This window comes from Myxocyprinus asiaticus, chromosome 23, assembly GCF_019703515.2.
Source record: "Myxocyprinus asiaticus isolate MX2 ecotype Aquarium Trade chromosome 23, UBuf_Myxa_2, whole genome shotgun sequence".
NCBI classification, from domain to species: Eukaryota; Metazoa; Chordata; class Actinopteri; order Cypriniformes; family Catostomidae; genus Myxocyprinus; species Myxocyprinus asiaticus.
The window spans coordinates 39,386,583-39,413,465 of NC_059366.1; the positions used below are offsets into that span (position 1 = coordinate 39,386,583).

The 26,883-nt window shown below is 37.8% G+C and overlaps 1 protein-coding gene across 1 annotated transcript in view; it reads right to left on the bottom strand.

The window, feature by feature from the left end:
- Positions 1 to 10,277: 10,277 nt before the first annotated feature.
- The window catches only part of LOC127414423 (protocadherin-15-like), a 254,255-nt gene continuing 237,649 nt past the window's right edge, over positions 10,278 to 26,883 (bottom strand). The window contains exons 34-38 of the mRNA XM_051652444.1: positions 21,356 to 21,374; positions 17,465 to 17,503; positions 16,854 to 16,927; positions 12,900 to 13,011; positions 10,278 to 12,682 (exon numbers count right to left, since the gene is read on the bottom strand). Coding sequence (XP_051508404.1) covers positions 10,871 to 12,682; positions 12,900 to 13,011; positions 16,854 to 16,927; positions 17,465 to 17,503; positions 21,356 to 21,374 — 2,056 coding nt within the window. The 3' untranslated portion in view covers positions 10,278 to 10,870. The remainder of the gene's footprint in view (positions 12,683 to 12,899; positions 13,012 to 16,853; positions 16,928 to 17,464; positions 17,504 to 21,355; positions 21,375 to 26,883) is intronic.

Consider the following 26,883-nt stretch of genomic DNA (forward strand, 5'->3'; position numbering starts at 1 on the left):
TTTTTAGAGCTTGCCAGCCCCAGGTCCCATTCACTTTTATTGTTTGGATTAAAAGCAGACTGGATCCACAGAACAAATGATCTCCTACAGGATCAGAATGACATAAGTGTGAGTAAATAACATAGTTATAATTTTTGGGTGATCTATTCCTTTACCATTCAGGCAAAGAGGAGTACAGCAAAAAAAGACAACTTACTCTCTCCAAAAGGTTTCAAACATGTGGCTGTGCCTGATCTGTGGTTTCCCTGCTACTCTTTTCTCAATAACTCAATCTCTGGTCTTTCTCTGCCGCTTTACATCTGCTAAAAAAAAAGGCAGCGTTTTAGCTGTTTGGAAAATGTGAGTCTGGAAATCATATTTCTTTCTACCGGAATAATGGAACAATAATAATAAGTTTATTCAGCAAACAGTAGCGTCAAAGTCAGGCGCTTTTTCTTTGAAACTCTCGTCCAATTTAGACTGTCATTTAATAATGTGTAATGCTATACAGTAAGTGCTGACTGTGACCTCTCTCTCTTTCTCTTCTCTTGGGACCACACAGGCATCGGACCACATCAGAGCAGTCAAGTCAATGTGTTAACTCACACACAAAGTGTGTAAAGAGTGCAGCAACAGAGCCCGTCTAGCTTTACGAGACACAGGCGCACACTGGGCCTGAAATAGCACTCGTACACACACCATCATCCTGGACCATGCCACAGACGCCAGCCACTGCCATACTCCGTCCAGACATGCACACATGCATTGCTGACAAAACCATTATGCAGGCTGGGGAGAAAACTCCAAACAAGCGCCTGTATTATTTCAATGAATCACAGAATGACACCAATACAATTCAGCACACACACACACACACACAAAAATTCTTCATCAGTATTTTGTCTTGTTTTCCAGTACAAATATCTACAGAAAACCGAATTCCTTAGAGATATAGGCCTGTTTGCTCAAGAAGCAACACTACGTTACTTAAGGGACAGTCCACCCAAAAATAAAAATTATGTCATAATTTACTCACTAAGGTTGTTCAAAACAAACTTTCTGGACTGACAGCCTCAGTTATCATTCACTTTCATTGTATGGGGGAAAAAAAGAGCTGCATTAACATTCTACAAATGTTGTTGTATTTCACGGAAGAAAGAAAGTCATGTGGGTTTAGAGTCAATGAGTACAAAATGTTCATTTTTGGGTTAACTATACTTTTAAAGGAATATTCCAGGTTCAATACAAGTTAAAGAAATAGTTCACCCGAAAATGAGAATCGTCTCATCATTTACTCACCCTCATGATATCCCAGATGTGTATGACGTTCTTTCTACTGCAGAACACAAATGAAGATATTTAGAATAATATCTCAGCTCTGTAGGTCCTTACAATACAGTCCAAAACTTTGAAACACAATCAGGGGTCCAAACTTGCATTGAATGGACCAACAGAGCTGAGATATTCTTCTAAAAATCTTTGTTCGTGTTCTGCAGAAGAAAGAAAGTCATACACATCTGGGATGGCATGTGAGTGATGCCATCTGGGATGGCATGAGAGCATCTGGAACTGGGATGGCATGAGAGTAAATGATGAGAGAATTTTCAATTTTGGGTGAATTATTCCTTTAAGCTCAATTGACATTTGTGGTATAATGTTAATTCCCACAAACATTTATTTTGACTCGTCCCTCCTTTTCTTTAAAAAAGCAAAAATCTGGGTTACAGTGAGGCACTTACAATGGCAGTGAATGTGGCCAATTTTTAGAGAATTGAAAGGCTTATAATTTTATAATTATTTTGTTAAAAATCATGTAGTATTTGAGCTGTAAAGTTGATTAAATTGTCATTTTTATAGTTTATTTTGCCGTTTAAGATTTGGCCCCATTCACTTCCATTGTAAGTGCCTCACTGTAACCCAGATTTTTTTTTTTTTTTTTTTTTTAATTATTATTATTATTATTTTTATTTTTTTTTAAGCATAAATGTAACACAAATATGTGTGAGGGAAAGAAAATGCCAATGTGGTTAGAAAAAAATAAGCTTAATTTGAAAGATAGGCCTATTTACTGAAAACGTAAAAAAAAAAAAAAAAAAAAAAAAAAAAAAATCTTGTCTTGCACAATTTTGTTTCAAGTAAGTGCCTGGCTATCTGGCCTTGTCATCCAGCCTGGACAGGATGGTCATTTGGGTAGTTTTAGAGGGGTTTTGTGCACATGTTTTTATCTGGTCAGGCTTGTAGACCAGCTAAGACCAGCAACCAACTTAGGCAGGGGCTTTCGTGGACTGATAAACTAAATACTGATTAAGAAAACGATGTATGCACTGAAGAGAAAACAAATACAGCGCGAGAGCATCAAAGCAGGACAGACAGTGTCGTCTCATAGTTTTGCGGTATAGCCGAGAGCCGTTCGTACACAAATATACATGAGTAGCAGCTACTCATTAAAAGTGCTAGACTGTGAACTATCTATTTTTCAACACACCCAGCATTTCAGAAATAATAAAACATCTCGGGTGGGATGGAACCGCGAATAGCTCCTGCATATTATTGCGTGTGCCTGCGAGTGAGATTGTCTGTCAGTTAAAATGTAATTTGGGCACGAGTGCATCTCAAAAATAACCATGTACAAGACAGAAATTATAAGTGCCCCAAACCAACAATATATACTTATGACTGCCAAAAATGGTCTTTTAAAATTGCCTTGAAAAATAAAACATCAAATGGTGCCCCAAAAATAAACCCAGTGGACACAGAGGTACACAAATGTCAAAACAAACACACGAAGTCTTTAGAAATTACTGTCGACGACCAGACATCGAGCATTTAGAGTTATAGACGCTCTTTCTCCTGCTGAAAACCATCTCTATTATGACTGATGTGTCTAAAATTAGCCAGAAAATGAAAACGACCAGAAGACTGTGTGACGTTAAAACGTACTAAATGTTTCGAGCCTGAAGTTTATAGGTGTAAATGCGATGAATGGACAGCAGGGGGCAGTACATCAGTCATGACAGGCATTACTAAAACCTTCCACACACAAACACGTTAAATGAGTGTCATTATTCTAATACTTGTATTATTATATGCCGTTTTTATGACTGTATTAATTGAGAGACTATGTAAAATGTGTATTCTTATATGTATACATATGCACAGTATATATAAGTGACCCGCAAAAAGTTAAAATGCCATTTAAATGGTGACAAAATTAAAAGTAAAGTTCACCATTTATATCACCTTTAAACACTTTCCCTTACAGGCCTACATATACAATCTTGATGCATAAATATGAAATTACATGTTATTTGTCAGCTAAGCATCTCAAATATGTCATTCAGTGGTAAATAAATGCTGGCAGCAACACTAATAAAAAAGTACCATAAGAATACCATGGTACAGGATCTTTTATATAAGACACTGTATAAGTGAATATTGAGTAGCTACTGTACCTCATATTTCAGACACAATATGGTCAGCTAGTGTTTATAATGTACTGTAAGTGGCTATGGATGAGAGTGGCTGCCAAACTATAAATGAAATTTATGGTTCATCAATAGATAATTTTGTTAAGCAGCTGGCAAAAGACTTAAAGGAATATTCTGGGTTCAATACAAGTTAAGTTCAATCGACAGCATTTATGGCATAATGTTTATTACCACAAAAAAATACATTAAAAAAAATTCTATTAAAAAGCAAAAAATCTGGGTTACAGTGAGGCACTTACAATGGAAGTGAATGGGGGCCAATCCGTAAATGTTAAAATACTCCCTGTTTCAAAAGTATAGCCGCAAGACACAAACAATATGTGTGTTAACATGATTTTAGTGTGACAAAATCATTTACCTTTTCTGTGTAAAATTATAGCCAATTTTACAACTTTGTTGCCATGACGACGTAACGGCAAACACTTAAACCCTAAAACAGCCACAACAATGATGATTTAAACAATTTTACAGCTCAAATAACACACCAGTTTTAACAGAATAATTCATCTGCGTGCTTTTATAAAATCATAAACTTTACATTTCTGCCTTTAAACCCTCCAAAAATTGGCCCCATTCACTTTCATTGTAAGTGCCTCACTGTAACCTCGATTTTTTAAATAAAATGAATGGACGATTCGAAATAAATTTTTGTGGTAATCCACATAATGCCACAAATGCTGTCGATTGAGCTTAACTTATTAAAGGGTTAGTTCACCCCAAAATTAACTCATCCTCATGTTGTTCCAGACCGGCTGTATGAGATATTTGGCAGAAAGTTAGCCCCAGTCACCATTCACTTTAACAGAATCTCTATTTTTTTCACACAATAAAAGTGCATGGTGATTGAAGCTTTCATTCTGTCTACAGAAAGCAAGACATAAGGGTATGGAACAACATGAGGGTGAGTAAATTATGACAGGACTTTCATTTTTGGGTGAACTCTCAACAAACAGATCTGATCCTGAAGAAAAAAAAATTCAAAGAAATTCAAAACTAAATCTACTGCATTTTTACAGCACACAGGTCTCTACCTCACCGTCTGAGAGGAGAAAAACCGCTTGACACATGAAAACAAAACAGGACACAAGAGAATCAGGCTGACAGCTCCTGTCTGTCCCGGAGCTACAGAGTTTATGCTTGACGCTCAAACAGTTGCTTCTTTTCAACAGCGTGGTTTTCTCTTGTGAGAAAATTAGTTTGCAGCATCGAGACCACACAATTACCTCTCAACCACCTCACAAGCGGCAGTTCAGGCTGTCTATCATGGGCTAACCAAAAGATATTATTTGAAACACAAACACACAACCTCTCACTCTTTCATAACCACCTGCGCGTGCACTTCTCCGCTGCAAGATGCAGACGTTGAGTTGCTAATTATATAATCTGGGTAATTAGAATCATAAGTCATCTGACTGAGCTGTAATGGCAGCTCTGAAATGTTAAATAGAGGCTCATCTAAGAGAGGAGAGATAACAGCTTTAGTCCTGTATTACAGCACCTGAGCGCAAACCTCACACATAGCGCTGGCTGCTGAAACACACACTTCCTGGCAGCCCTATTATCACATGTGCCTGTGAGCTCTGCAGAATGGGTCAAAGTATGTGTTAGTCACACTGAAAATATATTTTATTGGAATGTTTTTAGCCAGAGATCACAGTGCATGCATGTGTGTGTGTGTGTGTGTGTGTGTGTGTGTGTGTGTGTGTGTGTGAAAGCGAGAATGACTATGTTTGGAACAGAATAGTAGCTTACTACTTAATAAACGTTCAAACAGTATATGCTACATTGTTATCACATAGCCTAACCTTAATTATGTTGTTATTTTGCATTTTGTAAGTAACATTTGTGTAAAATTTCAACTTTTGGCTGTGAAAATCATAGTGATATTACTTTGATTCTTTCATCGTACTGGAAATGGGAAGTGAAGTTATAGTAAGTATTCATACGGTTATTCACACAGTTTGCTTTGTTATAAACTGCACATGTGTACAGGGCCGTAGCTAGCAGGGTGGTAATGATTCTAGGGGTCCACAGGTCCAAAGGGGCCCACAACAAATTCTAAACTGTATTTTTTAATAGGAAAGGGGCCCAGAGCAATATACTGTCATGGGGCCCAGAGTACCTTGCTACGGCCCTGCATGTGTACATACTGTATAATATACTGCAGTACTATTATGTAAATATAGCACATCGTTCAGGCATAGCATGCATAAGAAAATATGCATGCTGTGCACCGTATACATGACATTTACTACAGAGATATTATGAATACGTACAATGTTAGTATGCTATTTAAAACATTGCAAGTATTCTGTACAGTTTGCTCTGTTGTATACTGCATTTTGGTAAATGCAGTACAGTAAGTCATTCTCGTATTGCATGCATATAGAAAATGTGCGTACTGTGAACACTATGCATACTATATACAGCAGACATAGTAAGAGCAGAATATTAGTATGCAATTCTGAAACATGGCTAGAATTCTGTGCAGCGTGCTCGTATATTGCACATTTTGGCACATGTTATCTTTGTATCAAATGCATATAGAAAATATGCCTATACTGTGCACCACTGTAAATATTCTAGCTATACACTGCAGAGATAGTAAGAGTAGAATGTTAGTATGCTATTCTGAACATTGCAGTGTGCACTGTTGTATACTGCACATTTAGGCAAATGTAGTATGTCATCTTCATATCAAATACATACAGAAAATATGCTCACTGTGCACCGTATACTGTATGTACTAGCTATATTCTGCAGATATAGTTCGAGCAGAAGGTTAGTATGCTTCTCTGAACATTGCCAATATGCCTTGCAGTGTGCACTGTTGTATACTGCACATTTAGGGAAATGTAAGACATCCTCATATCACATGCATCCAGAAAATTTGGACACCGTGCACAGTATGTTTACTTTATAGTTCAGAGGAAGTACAAGTAGAATGTTAGTGTGCTTTCTGAACATTACCAGTATTCTGTGCAGTGTGCACTGTTGTCTATGGCACATTTTGGCAAATGTAGTATACTAATTCATCCTTGTATTGCATGCATATGTGAAATATGCATAATGTGCACAGTAGGCATACTATACACTGTGGAGATGGTAAGAGTAGAATGTTAGTATGCAAATCCGAACATTGCCTGTATTCTGTGCAATGTGCGCTGTTGCTATCCTTGTATCGGATACATAAAGAAAATATGCATACTGTGCAGAGTATACATATTATATACTGCAGAGATAGTAAGAGTACTGTAAATGTTAGTATGCAATTCCAAACATTGTCAGTATTCTATACAGTGTACTTTGTTGTAAACACATTTTGGCAAATCTAGTGTGTCATCCTTGTATCGCATAAATACAGAAAATATTCATACTGTGCACCATTTACATACTATACTCTCCAGAGATAGTAAAAGTAGAATATTAGTATGCTATTCCGAACATTGCCTGTATTCCGTGCAGTGTGCACTGTTGTAGCCTATACTGCACATTTTGGCAAATGTAATGTCATGCTTGTATTGCATTCACACAGAAAATATCCATATTGTTCACAGTAGAAAGTAATAGTTAGTATGCTATTAGCTAATGCTTTCTGAACATTGGCAGTATTCTGTGCAGAAAATATGCATACTGTGCACTGTATACATACTATATAGCCTACAGCAGATATAGTAAGAGAAGTATATTAGTATACCTTTACAAACATAGTTAATGTGTGTAAACACCAGGTGATCTTCAGCCTGTGAAATGCAATATTGAAACATCCAGCGTGACAAACACAATAACATCATCAAGCATGTGCCCACATAATAACTTCTCACATCTCTCACACACACACACACACACACACACATATACACACAACCATCAACTGCTGAGCTGAAGCCAGAGGAGAAATGATGCAGCTCACAGTCAGAGCCGATTTCATCCAAACATGCACAAATTTAACACAGCTCACTGGAGCACATGTGCAGGAGGGAAGAGCACAGGTGTGTTGATGTATTCCACATGTCTGGAATATTTAATCATACCACTGACATTGCAAGATCGATACAATGAAGACAAGTTTAAAATACTTAAAAGGGATAGTTCACTAAAAAATAAAAATTCTGGAATTTACTCACCTTTCTGTTGTTCCAAACCAATAAGACTTGTCAGTGGAATAAAAATGTTAGGTTTAATGACACTCTGTCAGCATTCACTTGATAATTGGTGAAAATTAATGGTGACTTGTGACAATGAAGGTGAATGCTGACCGAGACTGCCAAAAATCAATTTCTGTGTTCCACAGACAAAAAGTCAAAAGGGTTTGAAACAGCCTGAGGTTGAGTAAACAATGGCAGATTTTTTTAACTTATTTTTCTAGCTTGGAAAGTGTGCATGGGTAAATAGTGTGTCTCCATCTACTGGTGAATGTAGAAATATGCAGTAAGCTCTCAATCATTTCACAGTTACCTATTTACATTCACATGAAATTACAGAAACCCATACAATGTACGAAAACATTATATAAATAATGACAAATCAAGTGTGGAAACTAGTGGAAAAACTGGATAAAGAACTTGGGGAGCAAACTGTGAAATGGGAAGTCAATTTGGGAAGCTTTCACCAGACTATATCACTTAAAACTGAAATGGAAGGATTTTTTTTTTTTTTTTTAAACTTGATTGGGACAGTGGGAGAGTTTAATGTTAATTGACAGAATCAAAGACAGAAGTTTTTAGTACTCTGCAGTAAAGTAAACCTTTAAATGACTAGCAGCAGTTTAAAAACTGTATTTCTGCTCTTTTACACTCACACAGATAATTTCCTCCCGAGAAAAAAGGGTCATTCAAGCTCAAGCACTTACACTTTATTAATTTTATCTTAATTATTTACACAATGGCAAAATTACTACTATACCAATAGATGTAATTTTATGAAACAGGAAATAATATTTTAAAGTGAGACAAACTAATACCACAAAATAAAACTACATTTATAAAATCCATTGACTAACTGATATTTGTGTTGTTGTTTTCCCACCAACATGATGTCAATTTCTGGAGGATGATGTAATAAAGGAACTGGCTTTTGTTATTTAAAGGGATATTACAAAAGACTAACATGATGGAAAGTGATATTGAGAACAGAGGAATCATGTCACATCATAAAGCTTTAATGAGCATTCTAGATCTCTCAATCTTCATCAGAGGCAGTCTCCTCTCTCTTATAGACAGCTATCATAATTTTGATAGACAAACATTAATATCTGACAGCACAGAGCAGCCTTTGATGGACAGATGAAGATTAGTTGACAAAATAATGACATTCTGCTTGTGCTCATATGAGAGAGAAGAGAAACTCTTCAGTAAGGCAGAGCAGGTCGGAATATATACAGTATGTATAAAACACACTTAATGAAGACATATACTGTGTTAAAACTTATGACAGTCCTCTTTATAAAGTCTGATAATTGCCAATTTTTATTGACAAACATATTTGCATTATCTGCACGTTCACATTTTATTCATGATAATAATAAATCAAAGCTTCAAACTATGACTAATGTAAAACACACACACACACACACACACACACACACACACACACACTCACACACACACACACACACACACACACACAGAGAAAGAGAGAGAAAGAGAGAGAGAGCAAAAAGTGATCAAGATAAATTCATTTGATTTTTTTTGATGAAAAAATGAATGAAAAACAATTTGTATATAACAGTTAAAGTTATCAAAATACTTACATATTTTATACTTAGTTATACTGTATATTTATATTCTATGTCAATCTTTTGAAAATATTAGGGTCTTTACAACTATATATTCTCAATATAAAAAAATACATAGATTATAAAACACGTGAGGAATTATTGTATCTGTGTAGCAGCCATCACTATTAATACATAATTTCAGGGAGTCCATTTTTATTCATTTCTAAGAAATACTCATTAATCAAAGCTGTAATATACACACTTTCTCAATGGTTGAAATCTATGGTGGACCACATTTTCTTTGTATTGTCTGTTTGTGAAATCATATCAGATACCAGCTAATCATTTTAATTATATAGTTTATACATTTTGGAAATGATTGAGGCAAACAAATTTGCACATAATAGCCCTGTCTTCCAAAACAGTTTATCTGACACTACAGTAAGAAGTGAAATATAATAGTCACCTTCATAGAAAGAACATACATCCTATAAGAGAATCACATTTCTTAGTCGGTGTCTGGTATGTGTACAACAAAATGAAGACCAACTCTTAGATAAACCCACATAAAACATAGAAAAGACTTATAAAGGAAACTAAATAGAAACAGTAACATCAGCATTAGGAACACTAGAAATCAGAGTTTTGTCATTGGTATGTGTAAGTTGTTCCAGGGTCCCATCCAAAGCTCCTCTTCGTCAGACAGCGTTTGGTCGCACGGATACTCTATCGACTCTTTAATCTCCCTGTTGTCCACCGAAGAGTCCTGCTCACATCGCCCCCTATCCATCTCCAAACGGGCTTTATTGATGTTGGATTTGGGCCCTATGTAGTTGGGGCCCATTACACTGCACTCTTTGGAGTTAAGGTTGTGATCAGTAAAAGATGAAAGGGCAGTGGTGCCAACAGTAGGGCCATTATCTCCATTTAACGGTAAATGCTCTTCATGTGTGACACCTAGCTTGTCTAGTTTTTTAAACTGTTTGCCTAATCGTGCTGGTGAGCCCAGTTTTAAGTTGTTGGGGTAAGGGGGCCTTCGTGTTCGGATGATGGTACCATTTTGGGCAAGGTACACTGACCCGTTGCTGCTGACATTGGGTATACGATTCCGTAGGATGTCCGGTCCACTGTCCTCTCCTGTGGAAGTTGTGTCATGCTCTCCATCTAATACCAGTTTGATCCTCTTTTTTTTGCCAGCCTGGATATCAGAAAGAGAAATTATAAACAAAAAATCAGAAACTGTCAAAGTTGCATTATGCAATTACGTAAAGAATCGTAATATAATTAAAACATTGTAAGATTAAGTATTTACTCCCCTAGTAGAAAAGCAAACACCCCTAAATGTGGTGTCAATACAAAAATCAAACTATTAAAAAAAATCTGTTTTTGAAAAAGCAAACATGAGAAGATGGACAAAACTGTTTAAAGTATAAACATGCATTGCACTTGATATAGTTTAGAGGTGAAGATAACGTTGGTCCACTCAAGAGGAGAAATTTCAGCGCACACCAGAAAGACAGCATTGAAGATTGAAGATTGGTCATTTTCACCATTCCCATGCAGTTGGAATTGCTCCAGAACACACCAGAATAAGAGAACAGACTGTGACCAAAAAAGAGAGAATCACTTCACTCGAAGGCAGAAGCCTGTTAGTCTTACTTGGCCTTGACCACTCCCTGTGTTTTTAGAAAGCTGTGGAATCTCCAGATTCAGAATCTGCATCCGTTTCCTCCGTGGTTCCTCCGGTTCCAGACTGCTGTGAGCAACGCACAGAGCCACTCTCAGATGCTGAGGCATTGCCTGAGGTTATGGCATCCTCATCCACTTCTGTGATGGGTGAGAGGCCTCCAAACGCTTCATCTGAACTCTCCATGACACTGCTTTCCGTGGCGTATGGGCTTGGAACTCCTCCACTTCCTGGTGCTAAGATCACACTTGACCTCTGTGACACTGATCCATCACTCAGCTCGCTGGCTGACTCTCTGCTTTCCTCTGCAGCTTCATCATCCTCCTCCTCTTCAGAACCCTCCTCTTCCTCCTCCTCGATGGTGTCCTGGGACGATCGGGTAATGATGCTCTTACGAGAGCGGCGACTTCCTCCTGCGGATCTAGAGCTTGTGGAACTTCTCTCGCTGCCGGACATGGAAACAGCATCTGATCCTGCATCACCTGACACCGCAGATTCGCTAATTTCTGTCTCAGATGCCTCTTCAGAGTCGCTGGGCCTCGAACTCCCTGACCCTCTCTCGGCACTGCTCTCCTCACCGGACACTGATGCTTTTGAGGACCTTACAGAAGACCCTACAGTGCTGCCACCTGATCCACTACCACTCGGAGTACCACTAGCACTACCAGAAACACTCCCACTTCTGCTGCTTTGCGTTCCTGTACTAGAGTGTTCCGAGGAACCCTCAGTGCGAGAGGATTTCATTGAAGAGTGAGCAGAAGATGGCTCTGAACCTGATCCCGACACTTCCGTTCCTTTTGATTCCTCTTCTTCTTCTGATTCTTCATCTGACTCCTTTTCGGTGGCAGAGCTCTTCTCAGCGCTAGACTCTTCTTCGGTTCCTGATTTTTCAGTTCCAGATTTCTCTGTTCCTGAGGTCTTTCCAGACCCCGACTCTCCCTCCAAGCCAGATTCTTCCTCTGAGCCTGACCCCTTCTCTGTTTCGGATTCTTCTGCCTCAGAATCTTTTTCAGTTCCTGACTTCTCGGTTTCAGATTTAGATTTACTCTCTGCATCAGACTCGTCTGGTTCATCTGGCTCTGATTCAGAATCTACTGTGCTTTCGTTGGCATCATCTCGGTCCAGATCCACTTTCAGATAGTCCTTATCTTCAGTAGAGGCTGCTAAACTGCTCCTCTCAGATGATTCGTCCTCATCTGAGCTCTTCTTTCGGCTCTCCACCTCTGATGCACTCCCACTGGCCTCTGGCTCACTGACACTGATGGACACTTTTGATTTCCTCTCTTCCCTCTCTGACTCGGCTGATTCATCCTTCTCGCTAACAGAACTTCGACTGATGCTGCTCTGTGATTTCCTTCTAACTTTGAGCTTATTTGCCAGATTAATACGTTTCAGGACTTTCCCAAGTCGACTCCTGGCCGAGGATGTGCCATCAGTGGAACTGCTTGGACTCTGCCCACCAGTCAGGCTCTCTTGACTGTCGATACGGCGTGCAGATGTCAGCTTGGCGTAATCTTTGTCTTTCTTCCCCTTCCCAAACATCATTGGGAAGATCTTGGCCTTCTTCCATGGGGAGGTGTATGGTTGTTCAACTTTCTTCCCAGCAGCAAGCAGCTTGCTGAGCTTCATGACAGATTTCAGCCTCTTTGCCGCTTTTGATTCTTCAGGTTCAGCCTCTACTGGCTCCTCAGCAGAAACCTCAGGCTCTGCCTCAGGTTCAATCTCATCCTCTGGTGGGAAATCTTGGAATCCCACACGTTTGCCACGCCCACGACCTCTCCCTTGCCCACCTCTCCCTCTTCCCCGAACCTGTTGTGACATAATTTCCTTTAAAACATCCTCATTATTCACAGCACAGGTTGCCAAATGAAACTGTATAACACCTGATATTAAATTATACATACAATGATAATGATTATTTATTAGTGATAAAGAGATTATGAGTTAAAGAACAAAAAGAAAACATAACTGCACCGTGTACCTGCAAGTTATTTTTGAATTTTCAAAGTAATGAATGTAAGATTACCTCTGGTCCACCATAGTAATAACCGTCATCCTCCATGATGGCCTCTCCGTACTCATCATACATGGGTGTGATCAGCCTCCTGCGGCTGCCATAGGGTGGATAGGGATCATATCTGGATTTTGGGAGGAAAACATTACAACATGTGAACCTCATTTACATTCATTGTGTGCATAGCAAAATTAGTTCATAGATAACCCTACGTGTCCACTGCCGCACAACATAACTGCTCTAGACTGTCCACTTTAGGGTTGTGTCTATAAAACACGGTACAGTAGCATGATTTATTTTAATACAAGGTCAATAAAGTCCTCATATATAGTGGTTATGAATGATCTTATCAGGATGATTTGGGAATGTTTAAAAACCATCTTGTGTGCTTCACTGAAAGAAATGAAATCTTACCTTTTGTACAAAGGAGTTAACATAGTCAATATTACAAATTTTATTTTTTTATTAGTGACATAAAAATAGTGCAGAATCTTAAATATTTATTTTCCATGTTATGTCATGATGCTTCTTTATTTAAAAATTTTCAACATTTGCTCACAAATTTATTTCCAGGTTTAAACTAGATTTTGAATAGAATTTTGTGTACTTAGACCCCACTATACAGTATATACATGATAACAGTTGGAAAAATGCTAACTTTAATTACGAATGCCCAAAGTATACATAGTGTCAATTTTATAAACTTTTGTTAACCCAGCCAAAGTCTTGCCACAATGAAGGAATGCAAACTGCATTAAAAATCTGAATTAAAAATAGCAGTGATTTAAGCACTGAATTCACCAGAAACTCGAATTTATGACAGACCTCACAACCATAACTTGTCTATACAGTACCTCACAGTGATTAGCTGCTGTTTCCAACATATGCCTCACATTTGCATAAAGTTTTGCATTTCAGAACTTTATGATGCGCTCACCACTTGCTCCACTTAACTATAAATCCCACCATCCCAAACACAACCCTGCCACTTAGCTTCAATAGAGAATAAGCAGGAAAGCCCTGATCATGGTCAGCGCCAGTAGACACATCCGGTAATGTAGATTTTGAGCCTTTTGGAGTCTGATCTCCAATAGGCTTTTAATTAAGAATGAAAAGGCTGAATATTAAAGTACTTATTCAGAGTGAGGGAGGCAAAGCAGAAGCCTCATTATGTTTGATACTGACTTTTGCCCACGTGCGGCCCCACCTACACGGGACAGACAGACCCAGTGATCAGGGGATGAAAGGCTAAAACCCTATTATTAACGATTCCTAAGCTCTCTAAATAGCCCTGGATCTTTAACAGGCCAGGCCACTCTAATAACAGGTGCAGGTCAGGCTTGACAGATCTATATAGCCCGACTGAAGTGCAACATTTATCTTCAACACTCTCTCCCTTGATGTCTGTGGAATCCAAGCCATCTTTCTTCCTTGAAGGTCTTGACTGTAGATGAGGAAATCTTGAGAGGGTGCTATGGGATACAAGGTTCTCAAGAGAATTCTCTTTCAGCATTGCTCATACGACTTGGTCAACAGTTTTGCATCAAACTGTCAAGACATAAGGTAGAAGAGGCTGTGCTATATTGTGACTATGGTCATAGCCAAAGGGTGTTGTTAGGCACGACTTGCAACCCCTTCAACTGTGAATATACGGTATATTCAGTCTCTAGTGTTAAACTTATTGCTGTTATAAACCTGCCTGGTAAGTTGTATATACAGATTAACAATTGGCCCCTAAGTGTGCTGTACAGTAGGGACTAAAAATGGTTGAAGGAACAAAAAACGAATACCAAAAAAAAAAAAAAAAAAAATTTGCAGAATGTAACCAAAAACGGGAAGAAAGTGATATTCAATCATTCCAGAGTGAAAACTTTATTTTTAAAAGCTGGTAACCGGTTATAATCGGTAAATGTTTTTTTTTCCTGATAATTTTATCACAGGGTTTATCACAGTCAATTTTTCTTCACCCTTTACCACTTTACACCACTTCATGTTGCCCGGAAAAATGAAACATGGGCTTTGATCCTGAAGGAAACATCTGCATTATTTCTTTGCCTAATTGCCTGTTGTGGATGTTGCATATTTTTTAACAAATATATATTATTACTACATATACAGTACATCCAGTTACAAGGAAAACATTATTAGAAGTAAAAAGTACATTTCTAAGTTGTTTCCAAGTCTTCACTGAATTAAATGTTTGATGTGATGCAATAATACAAATTTGATGCTGCCTGGTTTTGACTGAGAAGCAGATATGTAATTAAAATTATACTTTATTATAATACTTTATTATAATTATAATTAACTGTATGCTTGTTATTATTTCTATGCTCATAAATCCAACACAGAGAAGAAAAAATAATTGTTTATTTTTGCATATGTTTTATTATTTTGGGCTTGTTTTTCCATACCAGGTTGTCTGTTTCTCTTGCGAGCACTAGCAACATCACCCACCCCTTAATGTACTCAGTACCTTTTTGTTCAAGTCATCTTGGACTTACAGTGACTCTTTGTGGTGTGGATGCAGAATAATTCAAAATTAATAGTTTTCAGTTTCAGATGCCATTGTAGAAATTCAATATTCACAATCAGCCATGATTAATTTAATCCAAGAGTGAAAGTGTCCAGTAACAAGACGGTTACTGAGATTAAGCGAGTAGAATTCAGCTGGTCATGTGATTCTAAAATGGCAGCCCCCATGAGGGCGCCCCTGCCCCTTGTAAAATAAAACAGCTTTTATTAGGTTACTGATATGACTAGAGTCCTCATCTCATGTGAGTGGTCATGATTTTATACATATGCTTCAAAATTACAATTCATTTCTTTAGGAATAAAACATTTTTAATGGCGGAAAAAATGACTGAGTGCACCTTTAATGCAGAGTACACTGCGTAAAAAAAAAAAAAAAAAAAAAAAAAAAATTATTAACCATTCTTTCATTTTGTTCTAACCATTTGGAAAAAGGGCAGCGAAACTTCTGAACTGGAACAAAAAAATACAGTTTTGGCTCAGAACGACCCGAAAGGAAATATATTTTGTTTTTAATCCTTGCTGTACAGTGATATACAAAGCAGAAAGAGGAACATGCATTTTGAGTCATTACTACTATATTGTGTTTATAGCATGGATGGAATGATGCATGGCCCATTAAGCATCCAGGACTAAAACTATCAATTTTATAATTATACAAAAATTGCAGAAGGCCTCAATCAACAGAGATCTTTGTGGTCATCAAAGTTAATGCTCAGAGCACTCCAGTGACCCTAAGACCATCTGCTGTTCATTTGAGTAGGAACATCTACAGACTCAAGCTAATGTTCTGGATAAAGCCATTGTGCTTGAGTCTGAACTCAGGCCTGAAAGTACAAATGTGTGTCTTAACGAATCCACTGAGCTTAGCTAAAGACGGTTGTATGGCACTGAAGGCACATTAATCTCATCAAAGCTTCTGGCATCTTAGAGCGGCTGACATTAAACCATGCAGTTCACAGAACAACATTTGCACAGCATCTGTTTTGATGGTAAAACTCAACACAGCATCATGTGTGTTGGTGTAAGAGCATTTACACCTTCCTGATTTTCTGTCTCTGTCTGCAATCTCTCCCCCATCTGTTTGCAAACATGAGATGCTCAGATAATGTACTGTACTTGCTTCATAATGTTTGTCAGTTAAGGGCGCTTTTGTGCCACTGTTGAATTTGACAGCCACAGGAACAAACAATGCTGCTCTTTTGCTCAGTTTTGGTCTCAAAATTATCTTTGGAGGGAGGGGTTTTGGAATGAGAGGGTGTGACTAATTCAACGGCTCAGTCACGTCACAAAGCTTCAGAACGCTAAAATTGCTTACAGCACCTTTAAACTTTAACACATGAAGTAAAAGGTCTATAACAAAGAGATGCAGTACTTGCTAACTTTGCAGTTTGTAAAAATACACACACATATACTGTATCAAATGAAACTCACCCTTGATCGTAGCTATAGTAGTCTTGGGCATAGGAATCTTGCCCAGGGTCGATACCTGATTCCATGGAGAGAGCCTAAAAATATAGACATAAAGACAGATGTCACATCTCATCTTCACAGAGGATACAGAAATCAGTCAAGGTTTGGGGAACAATTTACAATCAAGTCAATAGCATTACTAAAGTGCAATGAGTATTGGTCATTTATAATACTAAAAAAAGGAGCAATCTGATATCTTAAAGGGTTAGTTCACCTTAAAATAAAAATACTTTTTATTTTACTTACTCACTTATTACCCATACAACTTTTTTTTTCTGTGAAAAAAATAAATAAAAAATTAGGCAATATGTTAGTCTCGTCACCATTCACTTTCAGTGCAACTTTTTTCCAAACAATAAAAGTGAATGGTGACTATGGTTGTCATTTTGCCTAACATCTATTTTTGTGTTCCGCAGAAGAAAGAAAGTCATATAGGCATGGGTAAATTATAACAATTTTGGGTTAACTATCCCTTTAATAAGTGATTTAGAATCTGCAGTTAAAATAAGATGATTTGTAAGGACATAGTGAGGACATTTAGGAAAAGACATGCAGAGGAACAGATCTGCTACCTCAGGCCGGAGCAGAGAGGGTCTCAACAGCTGCTGCTGCTGGCACATTCACAGAGAGAGAGAGAGAGAGAGGGAAAATAAAAGTTTAAGACTTAAGCCCTAGGTATACTTCCATTTTGACTTGAACGCTCAGAGTCTGCGTACAGTCAAACGTGAGCCTGTCAAAGTATACTCCATACAACTGTGCGCGCATACACAGGTGATTGGCGCATCTGCGCTACGACTGCTATGGGACACTGGACTAGAGGTTGACCGATAGTGGATTTTGCCGATACCGATAACTATGGTGGTGGGAAAGGCTGATAACCGATTAATCGGCTGATAGTTTTTATATGTATTTATAGAAGGAAAAAAAAATGTCTTGTACTTTCCTTACTATGACGGGCACAGACAAAGAGTCCTAAAAGAATAAAATCCCAGATGCAGTTTATTGATCAACCAATATTCCAAAAATAACCAGAAAATTTTTGATTTGGTGCATAATGTGGGACTTTTAAGTATAAACAAGCCTGAAACACACCAAGGAACTCTTTGAAATGACGAAATGATGAAAAAACGATCTGCAAATATAGCCATAGAATTTTGCTAATAACAATAGTTCCAAAAAGAAACTATCAGCACCGATTAATTGGTAAAATTGATATATATCGGTCTACCTCTACACTGGACTATTTTTCCTCAGGAGTTTAGACACATAAAGGTGTCTTTATATACTGTACCTTCAGACTCAAGTTATACCAATGCAGGAATCTCAATACCTCCTCACACACGAGCTCTTGACTTGCACCATCTACTGTTGTTGTTTTTACCTTAATCTCCTGATGTTTAGCAGCAATTAAATGTTCTTCTAGCATTTCTTCGTGACAGCAATGGCTCAAATGTGAGTGTTGCCACCTTGTGCACTAATTAGTGCAAACAATTACAGGCACATGCGCATTTTGCGCATTCAAAGATGCACGATTAGAAAAATCGGGCTGCGCGCGTTCAGTGCTCAAGCAGTCTGCTGATGACGAGATTTGCGCAACCAGCGCATCCTGTACATGAATGCTTAGTGTTCGCGTCTGACCGAAGTATACTTTGGGCTTAAGAGACAATATATAGGAGGCAGAGCAGAAAAAAGGCATAAAGAGGAAGAGAATGCCAAGTGAAGGTGTTGCTGCATACACTTAAAATGAATGATCAGACAGAACATGACGACAAAAAGATGTGCATTACATAAGGAAAATAGGAGGAAGAAAAATTTGAGGCCCTTGTGAGAAAAATAATGACGGAGAGATGCAGGCAAGAAAAAAAAATCTTCCATCTCATCAAGTAAATCAAACTTTAAGAGCTAAAGTGCTTGGAAGGTCAGAAAAGGCCACGGCTGACAGCTGACAAAGTTATAATATTTTTGAATTTAGTTTTTATTTCTATTTCATTTTAAATTTTTCACTCCAATTTAATTTAGTTTTAGTTTTATTTGTTAGCTCTTTGTTAGTTTTAGTTTAGTTTTAGTTTTGTTTGTTAGTTATTTGTTAGTTTTAGTGTAGTTTTAGTTTTTCAGTACATTTCGTTTTTATTTCAGTTTTAGTATTTATATTAAGGGATATTGGAGAATGGGGAAAACAGGCATTTGTGTAATGTGTGTCGTTTAGCTGGACTCCCCAATGTCCAATTTGTAGATAATATTATTGCGAGTGCCCTACAAGTAGGATTTTGCTTAGGGCCCCAAAATCCATAGAAATGGCCCTGCTGAAATACACTTATGCAATCAACTCAATTCTCTGTGACAGAAATGTAAACTGCGCTGGGTAGGAGAGGAGGCTATTGTCATATGGTTGTTTAATTATATTATGTATGGTAGTCAAATAAAGAAATGCCTCCATCTCCATCATCTACAGCTCACACTTCTTTGGAATGAGATCTACTTTTTCATGTTATTGCAATTTGCAGCATTTAACAATTCTCGATACCAGCTTTAACAACAAATAATGACACTAACTGATTTGTATTGTAAGAATTGTACTCAAATAATTATTCAAGACTACTAAACAGTCAGTAATAAAATAACAACACAGCAATGAATAGAAATAAATTAAAAGTAACAGAAAAAAAAATTAAGAAAATTAAGAAAACAGTGCTTTTGTTAACAGCTTTACATTTTTTAACAGCAGTATCAATTATTCAAGTAAACTTTCAAAATGAAATGCTAAGTAAAACTACTTCTGGTCTTCACTGTATAATGTACTGTATAATACATTAAAACTTTTTAAAGCTAATAAAGTTAGCCAGCCAAGAAAAGTGAGTGGTTTTCTCGTTATGGTTGTTTGATATTAACACACACAGACAGCAGCAGGTCTATTAGGTTACATTAAAAATTACAAGTCCGATATTTTAATACAAATCTGCTTTTTCCCCACTGTTTATGTTCCCTTTAGACATCACTAAATGAATACCTCAACAAGATGAGCATTTTGGCAGAATTTTGAAATGTATTTGATCGTTCAGGCGCGTATCACGAGCCTTCTTGGAGCACATGCGCATGAAAGCGCACAAAGCCGCCTGTCAATGAAAGCGCGCAGCTATTATTAGACCGCTAGCAAATTATAAAATTGCATATTCAGGACTATTTTCATCAGCAGAATAAGAATATTACCTTAGTAATAAGGCCTTGGCTATATCACAAATATAGACGGTTATTTTTTCGTTATTGACATTCAGGCTACACTTCTCTTTCATGTGCCCCTTCAACAATCCACTTGTTCAGGACAAGCATTAATCTCAAGTCCTGCTGAACATCAAACCAAACTCTTTACCAGTTCCAAATGTAAAACAAATCACAGATTGACAGGGTAAAACAGAATGAGAGAATCTCTAGTGATTCTCGGTCTGTTGCTGATGCAGTGAGGTCATCTAGTGGCATCTTCATGTTAAGGTAATGGCAGTTTTAAGGGTTTAAATACATACCGCAACAAAAACAAAAACTAAATCTTATTTAAGATATTTTTTTATTTTATTTTAGTTAGTTTCAGAACCATGGATTTTTGTTTTAGTTTAGTTTCAGGTTTTCCAATTATGTTATTTTTTAATTTTTTTTAAGTTTACAAAAATGTTCTTTTTTACAATTAGTTTTAGTCTCCATTTTAGTTTACGATAATAACCTTGCTGACAGCATGCACCGCATGCAACCTAAATGCATTAACTTGCCAACTCAGACACTGACGTGACATGTTCTCGCAAAATTATGTATGCTGGCGGAACTGAGATAAGACAAGACTTTTCAATTTCCTTAGTGGGTTGTAAATGTAACTTCAATGGCTGAGTTCCTATCGTTGACTTAGTCTCATTAAGATTCCACTGGAATTCTCTCGCAAGACTCGATTAGCAGTCTGAAGTGACAATGAACAAGGCTGTTTCCTACCTGCAACTTATTAAAGAAAAATTCTATAAATCAAACCCTGCCCATGCAAAACTCACCGCCATGATGCTAGGGTGTAGCTATGCATTAGGTAGGGCTATTCAAGGTTGTTGCTAGGGAATTTCTTGGTGGGTGCTAGGGTGTTATGAGAACCCATCAAGTCTATGATATTCTGGTCCATAGAAATGGTTTAGGTCCCTCCTTCAAAATAAGTGTATGGGACCTTTTTTCTCCCATTTTAACGTCCACAAGGCAATAACTGTTTTGATTGTTTAGAAAAGTAATAGCACACCTCTTCTCAGCAAACCACACGATCTGAGGTGTCATTCAAGAGTACAAATGGCGTGAAAGAAGCTATGTGCCGAAGTTTAATACTTTGGGTAAAGATTTGTTCAAATCCTTAACTCTAAGTATGAGCAATAGTAATAGTGATGTTTGCTTAGCACACCACTAATGAAAGACAGGCCAGAGGAAATGCTGACAAAATGGCTTACCTGTCTGCCCATGCCGCGCCTGCAGAAGGGAACAGAGGTGTTAGAAAAATAAATAAATACATTAAAATGACATTTAAATGGAAAAGTAAATTCTGTTGCCTAGCGAAGTGATATTATGGTGGGTTTGTTTCTTTTCATCAAGAGCCTGGCCAACTTTTATCTCAGTGTTAGAGCATTTCAACACTTTCTGTCCTCTTTATCACTGGGCCAGAATGAAAAAGCCTTGTTTAAGTGGCAAAGCATTTGTAAGTTTAAATATAGAAATGCTCTCAGCGAAATGGCAGCAGTACTCCTGACACAAGCAGTTTTCCCTGCAGCTACGTCTTCATATGCTAATCTGCTTTTCGAAATAAGTACGTTTCTGATGAATTGCAAACCAACAACACAAACACACATTTGCAACACCTATAAATTGTCCTACAACTGAATTTCCAGGAACATTTAAGGGGTCTCTCTTACAGTGACACATAGTGACTTAAACATTTGAGAATTTTAAATATAATTATTTCGTTCATCTAATGTTGGGGTAAATTTATGACCCAGACATTTTCTTCAGTGGTTCTGTGAGATTCGGCCCTTATATATATATATACACAGTCAATTTTTTAGGGTTAGGCTTTCTGTAGTAATTATAATTAGCCTCATATAAAAACAGTTTACAGTATGTCTATGGTATGCAGTGGCGGCTGGTGATTTTCAAAAGAGGGGAAGCACAAATGTCAGTCAAAAAAGCGTACTTGCATCTTTATTATTATTATTATTATTATTATTATTATTTATTTATTTATTTATTTCATTATTCTCTTTTGTTTTTATTTTTTTAACAATTTTTTTTTTTTTTCGTTTTTACAGAACCTTTTATTTACAAATGTATTTACAATATATATACATATGCCAATGGTAAAATTGAAGATTTACAATCACTAAATTAATTGTGTTAAACCGTAACCAACTTCTCCTGCAAAGCCAATCACTATGCACCAACTGAATGACAGCAATTGTGTTTTAATTCTAAATGCTGTCACTCGCATACATCACCATTTCAATGATTGTTACAGTATGTGGTTCAGCCCGTTTGAGAGCTCAACCAATCCTCATACAGAGAAGCAGGGCTTCCAGGTGGGATAAAAATACATTGTTTGAAAGCACACAGTCCAATCAACAATCAGATCATTTTCCTCAGCTCATTAAGCTCCCGCAGACTCCCAGAGACGCACGGCGTCTGGCGGGACCCAAAATGACATGTGTAGAGTCTCTTGTCCAATGAACATCAATCTTTTGCTGCACTGAACTCAATGGGACACTTTTGTCACTTTTGTATTACTTAAAACATTGAACTATGCCGTGCAATCTTAAAGCAATCGCTACTGAGGGTATATCCTCTGTGTGTGGTACTGTGCAATATGAGGGATTTGCACAGTGACGTGAGAAGGTGTGCAATCTGTTGTACATAAATAAATGATGGAATATCACTGTCAAACACACAAACATACACACACATACAGGGCGTGAATGTGAAAGATGAGTTATGTGTGTGGGAGGGGGATGGCAGTAACAGGGTAAAGGATCGACGTAATGTCATGTACTGCTTATGTATGTACAGTACATATATTATGTATGTATATAAAGAAAAGGATCTTTGTATCCCTCAGGCATACACAGACACACACGCACATCAAAACGCAAACATTTAATTTCTGATCTTGTGAAAGATATTAAAAACTATAATCCTCCAATGCAGACATGAATTCAGATCAGGCCAGTGGAGAAGAAAACACATTAAGGTAAGTTGAGACTAGAGCTGGGTATCGATACAGAATTCCTGATTCGACTATGATTCACAAGCTCTCAATTCGACTCAGATTCGTATTTTTCACATATAATGTTCATTGTGCTTACATATGAAAACATTACAATTCTCCCCCAGCTAATGCTGTTAATAATACAGGGAACTTCTCACTAAGTAAATTAAGAAAATATACATTTTAGAAATTTAATTTTATCATTAGTTTTTCATTATTTTGGTCACATTTTAGCTTTTTATTAATGTACAAATTGATACTGTCTCTTTAAGAATACCAGCAGTTTAGCGAACACCCTACAGAAGTGTTTCGGTTGAGCACACATTAACAAGAGCTTCTTTGCCGCATCCTTGCTATGTGTGATTAGAATTAAATGTCACATTTTTTTACTGCTTTTGATCAACAACTGACTGTAAAGAATGTAAATGACATTAGAAGAGACATTATTTAATGATAAATATATTGCGTGGATCTTGCCTTTGACCACTGTACTACTTAATCACTGGTGAGTGAAATCTGAACATTTACCAGCCAGTGGCTAATCACAGACATTTGTAGTCAATTGACAGAAATTTGGTCGCATATGCGAGTGATTTACTTGCTTTGTAGAGAATTGCCGCTTATAGTTAAAGATCGATCTTGGGATTTAATCATTGATATCAAGTTAGTTCAAATTTAGAACACAATAAATCGAATATTTCGATATTTTTACCCAGCCCAAGTTGAGACTTCTTTTAAAGGGATAGTTTAGCCAAAAAGGAAAATTCTGTCATCATTTCCTCACCATCATATCACTAATGTCTTCTATCATACATCAGCTTTGTGTGAGGAACAGACCGCAACCTAATGATTATGTCAGACTTAACTGGTTCTGGCGTGATCATGAAATTTGATTGTGTTTTTTATAAGGTGCAAACATTCTGAATAATGTATGGATACACAGAATTGCTTAAAATATTACTTTTTTTTTGTTTTTTTTGTTTTGTTTTACAGAGTGGAAGACGTTCATGTTATAATGTGTGGTGGAGCAGGTAAGACAGAGAAAGATGTGAGAAAGATAAGAAAATGAAAAGAGTCGAAGAGAGAATTAAAGTTAGTGATGTCAAAGGCACACTCATTGATTGAGTACTTAAAATTCTTTGCTCCTCTAGATATCACAGTCTGTGCTTTTGTCTGCTGAGTCGATAGCATAAATAGACCCACTCCTCTGGACCTTCAAACAAGCCCTGACACATCAACACAACATACATTCAGTGCTCACATCCACCTTCTGACTCAGAACAAATAAATAATGCAAACTTAAATAATTTTTTTGCATTTCTAAGAAAATGCTTCAAATCGAGTTCCAATGCATGGGGTTGTGGTCATATTTGATTCCCAGGGAGTGCATATACTGATAATATGAGTAGCTTGAATGCACTGCAAGATGCTTTGGACAGAAGCTCCTGCCAAATACATTAGATCTAAAACTGAGACATTAACAAACCTGCATTTTTATTGCTTGTGGGTTGATGACAGATTTAAAACACATTTTACGATATGGATGAGGGCGATGTCATCTGTCCTTCAGAAGGGTGTATTTAAGAGATGAGATGTCTGTCTAAACAGAAAGCCTACAGTGATATTGGTGGAAGTTGTTTATCTAAATGCAGAGATATTGACTGTGTGCCTGATGGGGTGAATTTAGTAGGGAACGGCAGAGTGAATGTCCCCTGCCATGCACCACAAAAACGATTAGCTGCATTGTTTAATCTCGACGTGATTCTTGACTGCTTGAATTTCTGAAAGGGCAAAAACATCCACAGGACTGAACTGCGGCAGAGGAGCTTCAGGAGGCCTGACACCCCTGACAGCTTTCAAAAGGGGTTATTGAGAGTGAAAGTGTGTGGAAAAAGCAGACATAGAGGGAGAGAGAAAGCAAGCATGCGATGAATAAATGTTGAATATATTTAAAGATCAAATGACCTGTCTGCAGCATTTAAACCCTTTTTTGAACATAATTTGAGAGTGCAATTTTTGAAGGTTGTATTTTTTAATCAAATCTTTAAGCTACATTCACCTTTCATTAATTTTAAGGTATACACATACATTCATTATAATGCATACATTGTCATTCACTTCATAATCATCAACCAATTCCTCTTACCTGGGAAAATATGACCAATGTCAATTAAATATGTTGATAGTCGATTAATCTGCAAATTGTTTTCTTGATAAATTGATAAATAATAATAATTAAAAAGAAAAATACTTCCTGTAATCAGTAAATATATATATATATATATATATATATATATATATATATATATATATATATATATATATATATATATGTGTGTGTGTGTGTGTGTGTGTGTGTGTCTGTGTGGATGTTCTCCATACCACAGCACACAGCACCAACTGACTTCTGATAACATTTTATTGGTAACTATTTTCATTATTGATTGTTATCAATTTTATTGATTAGCTGTTCTGAAACAATTAATGATAAAACATGGAGGAAATTTAGACAGATATGAAAAGAGAATGAGAGATTTAGAGTTTGTTCAGAAATGAGGGGCCTGGAGTCTCCAACTCCACTGTTGAAGGCTGAGCAGAAGAATCTGAATCTGATTGGCTGGCCTCAGTTTCATCCTGTTCAGACTCTGGCTCTGAAAGCAAGACAGTATTGGGCTTTTTATTACCTCCTTTATAACTACTGTCATCTTTCCCATCTACGGTCTCAGTGGATCTATCTGCATCAGCTCCATTGTAAAAGTTCTTGAGGATCCCTCTCAATTCAGGTGTGGTACGAGCAGAAACAGGGCGGAGTCTGCCCAGGGTGTGTAGAGTCGGAGAGTGGATGGGCAGTCCAGGAGACTGAGTGGCGACTGGGGGCGGGGTGGAGTCCCTCTGCAAAGGTGGGGGGGATAGCGAGAAGCGAGAAGGGATGGGAGGAGAGGGTGGTGGTCTGTCTGGGGGGTCTGATATGATTTCCAGTCTGACCTCACAAGGTTCCACCGTCACATAGCTGGATATACTGGAGCTGAACTTTCTAAGGACAGGTGGAGTCGGCCGCTGCACCGTGGGTGGGGGAGGGGTCTCGCCATCGCTTCTGGTGATGATAATGCAGGGTGGGACATCCTGACCAACAGAAACAGTGCTATACGAGACCATGATGGCACTGAAGAGCGGGTCATCCAGATCCAAAGAAGCGTAAGAGTCCCGGCTATGTCTGGGGGTCCGTTCAGCTAAAGCTTGCTGCTCGAACTGCCTGGCCTGCTCTCTGACTGATAGCTTTGTCTCTGTGCTATGACCACTCATATCCAGATCTACATCAAGCTCCTCTCTGCTGTCCTTAAGCCCTACCTTCAGCTCTTGCTCCTCCCACTCGGCGGGGTCCCAGAGAGCCTGTCGTCTCAGAGCATCGTAAAGCCCACCCCCTCGAACACGGGATGGCAAGGACCAAGAAGACATCTGGCTGCTGGGGCTTGTTGGAGAAGGGGCATTACTTTCCAAAAATCCGCCCAGCCTGTGCACCTCAGAGCTGGGCTCAGGACTGCTGGGCATTCCTTCCTGGTAAAGAGGGTTTTGGGTGGTTAGAGGCCGTTGATCCGAAAGGAAGGTGATGGTACTCTCTGATCTGGGACACTTATTGTGCAAGTTGCCATTTTCAGACTGTTTGTGTGCAGCAATAGCGCGAGAGGCAAAAGCGCTTATAATTTTCTGTCGATCCGCCTCCTCCAT